Here is a 10,552-nt window from a genome sequence, read left to right as displayed (position 1 = left end):
GTAATGATGGGCTGTTGTTTCTCTTTACTTAGCTGATTGGTTCTTGCCATGATATGATTTCTAACAGTTGTCAAACAGAGCTGTGAGCTGTGAACCAACCTGACTGCTGCACAACACAACTGATGGTCCCAACCCCATTAAGAAGGCAAGAAACTCCACAAATGAACCCTGACAGGCACACCTGTGAGATGAAACCATTTCAGGTGGTGACATCATGAAGCTCAATGAGAGAAGGCCGAGGGTTTGCAGCGCTGTCAACAAAGCAAAAGGCAGCTACTGTCAGGAATCTAAAATATAAAACATATTTAGAGTTATTTATCAATTTTTTCTTTGCTACATAATTCCAAATATTTGATGTCTTCAGTTTGTATCTATAATCAAATTCAAATATTGTTTGTCACACACACAACCATACACAGTATGACATGTGGTGAAATGCTTATTGCTGTTCAATGGCAGACCATTAAACAACAGTAAAGAATTTACAGATTTACAGATCATGACAAAATTGACAGATTTTAACTTAGAAATTTACAGTAAAAAGAATGTGCAAATAACAATTTAAGAGAGAAATTATAAGAAGTGTGCAGATGAACAGAGTGTGTGCGGTGAATGAGAGTCCAGTCCTACACCTGGACAGCAGGTCAGAAAGCTCTGATCGAATGATGCCTTCACCACTCTTTGCAGATCTGTCCTGCTTGGTGCTGTTTCCCAAACCAGGTGCAGATGTTCCCGTCAGGACGCTCTTGATGGTGCAGGAGTAGAAGCTCTTGAGCACCGTCAACCACATGATGGAAGTCTCTAAGTCTTCTGAGGAAGAAGAGGCGCTGGCGGGTTTTCTTAACCAGGGTGTTAATGTTGCAGGACCATGACAGGTCCTGAGTGATGTGGACACGCAGGTACCGGAAGCTGTCCACTCTCTCCACTGACGTGCCACTGATGATCAGGGGCTTGTAATTCCTCGTGGAAAGTAGTAAAAATAAAGAAGAACCATTAAATGAGAAGGTGCGTCCAAACTTTTGACTGGCAGTTACTCATACAGACGTGTTTGTATGACAGCTTATAATCAATAGCAGATCTCAGGACCGCCTCCCGTGTATGTGTGTGTAATTTTAATTATTTAATAGTAAATGTTAGGGGGTTGTACATGTGTACATCTTTAAATTACAGCATATTAGAGGATAAGGATCTTCTGTTACTGTTATCATTTAATGTTCTTTCTTTTATCTGACGACTGACAGAAAAGTTAAGTTAAAGCTTCTCACACAGCAGCTCTTTGCACATCACACACACTGCACACATCCCTGCCATCCTCCTATTCCAAACACTGTTTCACAGTTTGTGTTGTCTTTGTCTCATTCTGCTGCTATCCTGTTGTGTTAAAAGGAAATAAAATACAAACAACCTTTTGTACAAAACCCAGTCAGAGGCACTGTGAACTACACGATACAGAATTCCTGTTTTTCAAAGTTAAATCCATGAATACAGTGTTAAAAATGTGATCACTGGATAAAATCATAAAAACATTCTCAACTTTTAAAAAAGTCTCTTTTTTTCTCCCAAACATACGACATGTTTACCTGTGATATACCTGTGTTTGTTTTTTCAATTCAGGCTTATATATAACACCAAATCACACCTCACGGTGCTTTTATAGTGTAAGGTACAAACGCTTCAGTAACACAGAGAAAACCGAACAATCAAACAACAGGAACTTGGTGACAGTGGAAAAAAGCCACAACCATCTGGGGGGAGAAGGACGCTCCACGTGTTCCTTTATTTTCATTAATTATATTAGTACTAAATTTTTCTACATTTAAATTAAACTAATATAATAATATTAAACAGGAAACGGGACAAACGTGTGTTTAAGGCTGCTGGTCTGCACATTTTCTGCATGTAAATATTTGTTCACTTACATTTTATTTCTTTATACCTGCTGTGTATTTATCTGCAGATCGAGACGTCATTTCTCCTCCTGCAGATAAAGCTCTGCTGTTTCTGACTCTGACAGACTTCATTTGTTTTTTAGTTTTAGTTTTTTGTTTGTTTCGTGTGGGGGCAGCGTGTAATAGTGACAAGGAATGATGTTACAAACTCAGAGCAACACCCTCTTATTCTCTGCATGAAGCCTTCCAGCTTCACACATTTTGGGTTTATTTCTGGTGTCGGCCGTGCGACGGCGGTTTGATCGTGATCGGAGGTGTCTGCTGACCAGGAAAAGTACGTCAGTGTCAGAATTCACAGTGAGTGTTGATAAAGATGCAGAGGAGAAGCTGATGGATGCCTCAGGCGGAGAAGTTATTTCAGTCCAAGAGGAAGCTGCACGACAGCGTGAACCCCAAACCTGCGCACTGAGAAGAGTTTGACTCTGGATTTAAAGATTTCATCATGTAAACACAGAAAACAGGAGAAACATTCAGACAGGAGAAGAAACCAGCTCCAGCTTTTACACTGTGATGACAACAGCTCAGGTTTATTTTCACAGAGCCAAATCACAACAACACTGTAAGCTAAAGACCCTAAATATTCACACTACACAGGATTAAACTACACAAAGAAGAAACTGGTGTTGTGGTGTCCTCCTCCATGTGGGTCACAATCATGCCCACGGTTTTCACAGCGATGTCCTTTTAATCCAGGACTGTCTCTGTGCAGAAACGTCCTCAGTATGAAGGTTTAGGTCTGACATGTGTCTACACAGAGTCCTGTAGACACACACACACACACACACACACACACACACACTGAAGATGAAAGGTGTGTTTGATGTGTTGGGTTGTGTCGCTGACCTTCATCATCTTCATCATCCTAGCTCCAGCTCTAAAATCATCATCGCTGTGATGATGAAGTCTCCTGATGAAGATAATGAAACATTCCTTGTCCTTGGCCGTTTGCATATCTGTGTGGAGCTCAGTGAAAGTCTGTTTTATCTCGTGCAACCTGAAAGTTCAGTCATTATGGACGATAATGAGCTCACGCACAGCTCAAAGACCACAGAGGAGCTGACTGTCAGACCTTCCTCCACGGTCACCTGACCTTATCTGTCCTGATTATTTATGAGGAAAGATAACGCTCTGAAATGTGGCTGAAGTTCTGTATGTGTGTTTGAGGAGGACAAGGACTGCTGCTGCTATTTGTTTGATTTAATCTGCTGCTGCTGCTGTTTCTCATTTCTCTCCCAAGGTCGCTGAAGCTGCAGCCAAACAGGTCGAGCTGTCTTCTTCTTCTGCTCTGCTTTCTGAGTAAACAGCATCTGCGTGACGTCAGCTTCAGCCTCAGAAATTTATCTTTGTCTTTATATATAAATAATAAATGAAATAAAAAAATGTTCCTGGGATCTGCTGGAGCCACTCGCCTAGCTTGGGAGTCACCGTACCGAGCGCTCCGACTACCACTGGGACCACCGTTACCTTCAGCCTCCACATCGGCTCCAGCTCTTCTCTGAGCCCTTGATACTCCTCCAGTTTCTCGTGTTGTCATTCAGCATCATTACGTTTGTCACTACGGCCGTCTTCCTCTGCTTGTCCACCACTGATACGTCCAGTATATACACAGTCTCTTGTCCTGTGTCCAGTGTGTTCAGTTTTGCTTTCCCTGTTAGTCTGTATTTGTTCCAGCTGTGTTCCCACCTGTTGTCCATCCTCTCATTATCCTGTGTGTATTTTAGTCCTCAGTCTCCCTCCGCTTGTTGTTTCCCTGTGCTTCCCTCCTGACCTGAGTTTTTTGTATCTTTTATTTTTGAGTGTTTTTGTCAGAGAAATAAAGCTTTCTCTTTCAGTTCATCCTCTTCTGTTTGAGTCCTGTGTTTGGGTGCTGCCACACCTCCCCCTCGGCCTGTGCTTCGAGGACTCTGATAGTTAGAATGACTCGGGGGTGTTGATTCATTTAAACTAACATGTCTGTGAAGATTCTCAGTCATCCAGGTCACGGTGGTCTGAAGAGCTTGGAAAGAAAAGTGTCTGGACTTCATAATCATCCTGCTGTAACCAGGTTTCTGTGAGGCAGAGTAAATCGATTTGTTGATCAATTATTAACTCATGTAGCAACAGAGACATCTCACAGTTTTTCTCTTTGGTGCTGTTGTGGATACTGTATTGTTTTTTCTTTGTGATGTTGTATTTTTAAATTATTTTTTGTCGGACACTAAATGAAACATTTGTGTGACAAATATGCAAAAGCCTAAGGACCCCCAAAAGTTGATCCTCTTCATCTGGACGTAGCGTTTTCAGCATTTTCAACGCTCATCACACCCACTGACATCATCCATGATAACACATGTCAACAATTCAAACAACACAAACTCAATAACATCAGACAAAATCATCACTGTGTATCAAGAAAAATCCCTGAAACCATTAAACACAAAAACATTCATGAACAAAAACAGTTCTTCATAGAGACATATTTATGATCTACTGAGTGATGTAATGATATTAAACATCATTTATATGACACTGGCTTGATGTTCAGTAATTCGGTTTCTGTACATTTGGAATAAACACAGGGAGTGTGAGTTGATGTGGCACTCCTGATGAAGCGGTGCAGCAGAGCTGGCGTGGAGATGTGAGGTTTTCGTCCGTCAGCGCGGCTGTGGTGTGACATTTAGTGGTTAATGAGAGTGCAGATGAAAGCGGAGCGTGAACGAGCGGAGCTGCAGGTCGCAGCGTGATGTAGATCAGACAAAGAAAAGGGCACAAACGGTTTCTTCTGCGTCATTACCAAACTCTGAGCCAAGGGCAGCTAAGGTGCATCACGTACGGCACATCACTAAACAACACTGAGTGAACAAAACAGTGAGCAACACCTCTGACCTCTGACCTGTGACGAGAAGGTGCAGCCATTTAATGAGCAGATGGAAACAGAAGCTGCTAAAGAGTCCAGGTATTAGACATGGCCCCTGGAGAGCAGCGGCTTTTAGTAGCAACCACATGTTTTCATGGTTTCAACTAGCTGATCCCAACAACACAAACACGTTTGTTAGCCATATACAGCCACATATTTCAAGATTAAACTCTTACACATAATGTGTTTTAGCGATGCCATAACATTGAAACAGCACAGCGTGGTCAGTAAGTCAGAACAAACTACAACATAAGGAACACACATTTACACACTAACTGATTTAAAGAGCATCCAAGAAGTCGGAGCTCCGGTCCGTGATATTCTACTCTTTGATTTGGATGGTGCTGAGCACGACTTAGCAGCTATCTGTGTAAAGTCCTTTAATAGCCAGGCTGGAAAACTTTAGCTGATAACTTCACCCTCTCATGCAGATGCAGCGGTGATGTCACATGACCTCATCCAGCTGTTATATGCAGTGTTTTGTTCATAGACACATGAAATGTGCTCACACTGACAGTGAAGAAAACAGCGTTTATTTGTTTAAGTCTGCGATTAAAGCGGCTTTAAGTCGGCACGATCGCCCGACCTGAGTGTGATCATTAAGGACAAAACACTTCCACCTGATGAGCAGTCACACGAGTCCTCCTCTTCTTCAGCTGTGCGTCACACGGTGACCTTTTGACCTCTGTGCAGCAGGTAAACATTCATGTAAACACTCAGTATTGACCTGTTTAATATGAACTCATGGACACGCCATCAATCACAGCAGAGCACATCCACACAGTTTATCTCATAAACTGCATACATGAATAATCTGAGCGAGGGAGAGGAGGCGGAGGCGGAGGCGGAGGTATAAATAGAGGAGACAGACAAACCAACACTCATGAGGAGGAAGGAGAGGGAGAGGAAAACCTAAAGAGAAACAACTACCTGACTGAAATCAGACACCACAGAAGAAGAGTTTGTGACACCTTCCTGGAGGATCTTTAATTATTAGTTTAAAGTGAGTTTATTCACCTTCTCATGACGTTAGTGACAGCTGACATGAGAAAACTCATTCTCTGATTGTTTTATAGGTTTTTAAAGGTGCTTTTGGAGATGGAGAGCAAACGAGCCGTGGTCTATCTGTCCGTCTGTCTGTCTGTGCTGACATCACTCTGTCAAGGCCAAAGGTCAGGCAACAGCCACCTGCTGTCTGCGCCCGATGACCCAACCCTCGGACTCACAACCAGTGAGCTGGTGAGTCATCTGTCTCATAAGTGATCTTTGTATGTCTTTTATTTTGAAAAGGTCTGCTTGTGTTTTTTAATCAAATAAGATTCAAATGTTTAATCTGATGACGTTTGTGCTTCATTTTAAAGATTGACTAAAGGAAGCAATAAAAATACAGTTTTTGACTGTAGGCAGAATATCATGTAAACCTGATTCTGACTTTTTAAACTAGTAAAAGAGAAAAAAATTAAAGTCAAAGAGACAAAGTGTGCTACGAAGCACAGTTAAAATAAAAATAATTAACAACAGTTTTTTAGAGTGAAATATGAAAAATAAATTAAAGACGGTAAAACTGAAACAGACTGAAACCAAAATTGTATTAAATCAGTTTTATGAGGCATTCCTGATATTTTGGGGTTAATTTGAAACACTGATGAAGGTTATGAAACAATGTATATATATGTAGAATAGAATAGAATTCAACTTTATTGTCATTGCACATGTCACAGGTACAAGGCAACGAAATGCAGTTTGCATCCATCCAGAAGTGTGTTAGCCATGATATAGATATATTACAAATATATATATATACATATATGAAGTCACAGCCATTACTGAGTCCGCAGACACAAACTGAATGAGAATTATATTTCTGAGGATTTAAGGAGAGAAAACATTCATGTTTTTTTATTAAATATTTGCTGTTTTTATTTTTATTTTCTGTAAATTACTTTTTAAAATTTATATAGTTTCCCCATGAAGTCTCAGAGATGAATCTGTGACACCAGTAATATTTCATTTTACAAGTGTGTGTGTGTGTGTGTGTGCGCGCAGGCTGAAGCTCTGCAGGGTCTTCTGGATGAAGCTGACAGCTCAGCCGGTCTCTCTGTGGAGAAAAAAGCCAGCGTGATCCCGCGGGTGAGAACACTTTGACAGGGTGTTATTTATTTATTTTTTTAAGCATCTTCTGAAAAACCGTTTCCAAAGTGCTTCGACTGAAAGCAGCGAGCGCAGATCCAAATAAAAAAAGTTCTTACATGATTCAGGATCATGAATGATGAGAGACGATCATAAAGATCAGGGGAGTCGTGATGAAAAAAGACCATGTAAAGGACCTGAGGCTGAGAACTGACTCGCAGTTCTGAGCTGATGAAGAGCTTCAAAAGTGATCAGTAGAATCTGGCAGGATGGGGCTGATGTGATGATTAAACCCATCAGAGGCTGAGAGCCTGGATGGACAAATAATAGACGAACTGGACCCAGTCCAGAGAAAATACAGCGAGCACTGGTTTTCCAGTCAGGAATGAGAAACGTTTCTGCTCAAAGTTTAGAGCTGCTCAGCTGTGCTCAGGACAGAGAGGCTTTTTACATTTACTTTAGTTAGTTATACAACTCTTTTTTAAAAAATATAGATTGACAAAGATTACAACTCAGAATACAAATGACACAACTACATCATAGTTTTGACTCTACAGCAGAGGAAGTTTAAAAGGCTGTGAGGACAAATGCAGCCGTGAGTCTCCACTGCCTGACTTCACCAACCCTCCTTTAAACTCATGTTGTGACGGTGAGTCCAGGACCTGTGGGCAGTCAGTACTTAAGCTTTGTGACCCTCAGATGTTTCTCAGTGTTTTTTTTATTTTTCTGAGGAAACGTCTGATTCTGAATCGGTCCATTGTGATGCACCCTGAATCCTCTCTCTCTCTGTCTTCATCAGTGTGATGTGGGTGAGCGGTGTGCGATGAAACACGGACCTCGGATTGGTCGGCTCTGCGACTGTCTGAGAGGAACAGCCTGCAACACCTTCTTCCTGCGCTGCTACTGACCACTCGCACACATTTTCCTCATGAGGACCTAAACTCGGTCTGGGCGCTCACACATACAGTGCTCAGAAAGACAGAAGTGCACTCTCTCACCAATCGTCTCGCTGCATATTTTAGTCTTTGTTTTAAAGTTTTTGGTGTTTGTCCTTCAGATTAATTTATTTTTGTTAATAAAGATTCTTCATAAAGCTGCACGGCTCCAAAGACTTCATGATTTACAATCTGTTCACGTCTTCAGCCAACACCTGCAGTTCCTCTGACGTCCAGCAGAGGCAGCAGTGAGTCTGTCCCCATAGACTTTCATGTTAAAACAGAAGAAAGAAATGTTTACAGTCTGATACACAAACTGTTTGGTCTTTATAGATAATGTCTCCCTTCATAACACCTGTACAGGGGGACAATGTTTTTATAACTCACCTGTTTGGATTAAGGTTTGCAGTTTGTTAGGGGCGTGGCCTCTTTGACTTACAGGTGGATGGTGACACAGGTGTCTGTAGCTGCTAGCTGTCTTGACCTCAGCTAACAGGAGTGATTGAACTGGACCTCTGGACCATGTTTGAGCTGTTGAAGCCTTTTGGAGCATTTTAATGCCATTTTCATTGTAATATCATTTTAGTAAATAATGATCTGACAAGTAATTATTGTTTGTCAGACCATCATCAGACCATCCAAGAGCTCAGTGCTCCAGTTTGGTGAAGGAAATTCATGGATTTTATTTGAAAGTCCAAAGATTGAAAGTTTTGCAAAATTACTGAATATGACATGTAATATTTAATATAACAGTAGACCCTTATATGTACTGATGGAGGACTAAACACGATGAAAGTGATGCAGTTTTATATCGAAGCAATAAAACGCAATCGTCTGATGCATCAGACGTAAAGAGCGCAATGATTAGATTTACAGGAAACCTTGAAGTTATTGGGTTGGTCAGGCTGGTTGAGCTCAGCTGTCAGAGCTGCAGGTGTGTGAAGGTGTAGCAGGAATCTGGCATTCAATGAGCTTCAGTTTGAAATAAAAAATCAGGAGCCCAAAGGGGATCTGCCCAGTGAGACCAAACACTTTCCTCCCACATTCATCTGCTGCTCACTGAGAAGTCTCTGACCCCCCCGACACAGTTTAGGATCCTTGCTTCGATCATTCACACCCACTCTGAGCCTTAAATCAGACGATAACATGGAACCCAACAATTAAGGTTTGCTTGTTTTTGTCCAAAGTAAAGTTCATGGTTACATTTTTTTCTGCTGTTTTCATTTTCAGCTGCTGTTTCAAGTTTAAATTATAAGCTTATAAATGTATGAACCTCCTGAACATGTGTTCACTTTAAACCGGGACTGTCTGCTTTCTCTGCTGTTTTTATCTGACATCAGACTTCCCCAATCAGTCTTCTCTGATTAGACCTCTGGAGAGGCTGATTGGGCCCGAGGGCTCATCATAAACCCTGCTAAAAAAGACCGACAGCAGCAGCACACCATTGCCTCATCAAACCTTTATTAACAGTCATACTGGCGAGAGACTTAAACCAACTACTGCTGTGAGAATTAATCAACCACCTATTAGTCAAAATAAAGACACATGAAAATATTAAACTTAAAGTCAGATTCTTTCATTGATATCAGACTTCAACATAAAAAATCACAAAGAAAGAACAATACAGTATCCTCAACAGCACCAAAGAGTAAAACAGTGAAATGTGGATTATTAAACATTAGGTCTCTCTCTTCCAAGTCCCTGTTAGTACATGAATTAATAATTGATTAGCAATTAGGTGGTAGAGCAGGTTAGCTGCTGATCGGAAGGCTGGTGGTTCAATCCCTGGCTCCCCAAGTCTGCATGCCAAATATCCTTGGGCAAGTTACTAACCTCCACTTGCTCTCGATACATCCATCGAGTATGAATGCGCCCTGAACACCCCCGATCTCGTCTGATCTCGGCAGCCAAGCAGGGCCGGGCCTGGTCAGTACTTGGATGGGTGACCGCCTGGGAATACCGGGTGCTGTAAGCTTTTTAACAGTGTTTCCTGAAAACCCTCTGCTGTCTGATCATTTCCTGATAACATTTACATTTACAATAATTGATTACACAGCAGTGGAGAGTAGACTTTATCAAACTAGATGTCTTTCTGATAGTGCTGTAACTAAGTTTAAGAATATAATCCACCCACTGTTATTATCTTCAATGCCCTGTACCAACATAGAGCAGGGCAGCTATCTGAACGCTACTCCAACAGAGGTCGATTATCTTGTTAATAATTTTACCTCCTCACTACGTACGACTCTGGATACTGTAGCTCCAGTGAAAACTAAGGTCTCAAATCAGAAGTACCTGACTCCGTGGTATAATTCTCAAACACGTAGCCTAAAGCAGATAACTCGTAAACTGGAGAGGAAATGGCGTGTCACAAATTTAGAGGATCATCATTTAGCCTGGAGAAATAGTTTGCTGCTTTATAAGAAAGCCCTCCGCAAAGCCAGAACATCTTACTATTCGTCACTGATTGAAGAAAATAAGAACAACCCCAGGTTTCTCTTCAGCACTGTAGCCAGGCTGACAAAAAGTCAGAGCTCTACTGAGCCAACAATCCCTTTAACGTTAACTAGTAATGACTTCATGAACTTCTTCAGAAATAAAATTTTTATCATTAGAGAAAAAATTACCAATAATCATCCCAC

The 10,552-nt window shown here is 41.3% G+C and overlaps 1 protein-coding gene and 1 pseudogene across 1 annotated transcript; both read left to right on the top strand.

The window, feature by feature from the left end:
* The first annotated feature begins 5,739 nt into the window (after positions 1–5,739).
* On the top strand, positions 5,740–8,069 carry cart4 (cocaine- and amphetamine-regulated transcript 4). The gene is made up of 4 exons (XM_065469977.1): positions 5,740–5,848; positions 5,922–6,084; positions 6,892–6,975; positions 7,775–8,069. Exons 2-4 carry the CDS (start codon positions 5,944–5,946, stop codon positions 7,880–7,882), a joined length of 333 nt encoding a protein of 110 aa, XP_065326049.1. The 5' UTR covers positions 5,740–5,848; positions 5,922–5,943; the 3' UTR covers positions 7,883–8,069.
* Positions 8,070–9,769: 1,700 nt separating this feature from the next.
* Positions 9,770–9,885, top strand: LOC135933359 (5S ribosomal RNA; annotated as a pseudogene).
* The last annotated feature ends 667 nt before the right edge of the window (positions 9,886–10,552 follow it).

This window comes from Pelmatolapia mariae, linkage group LG22 (assembly GCF_036321145.2).
Source record: "Pelmatolapia mariae isolate MD_Pm_ZW linkage group LG22, Pm_UMD_F_2, whole genome shotgun sequence".
NCBI lineage: Eukaryota > Metazoa > Chordata > Actinopteri > Cichliformes > Cichlidae > Pelmatolapia > Pelmatolapia mariae.
This window is presented reverse-complemented; position numbering and strand designations above follow the sequence as displayed.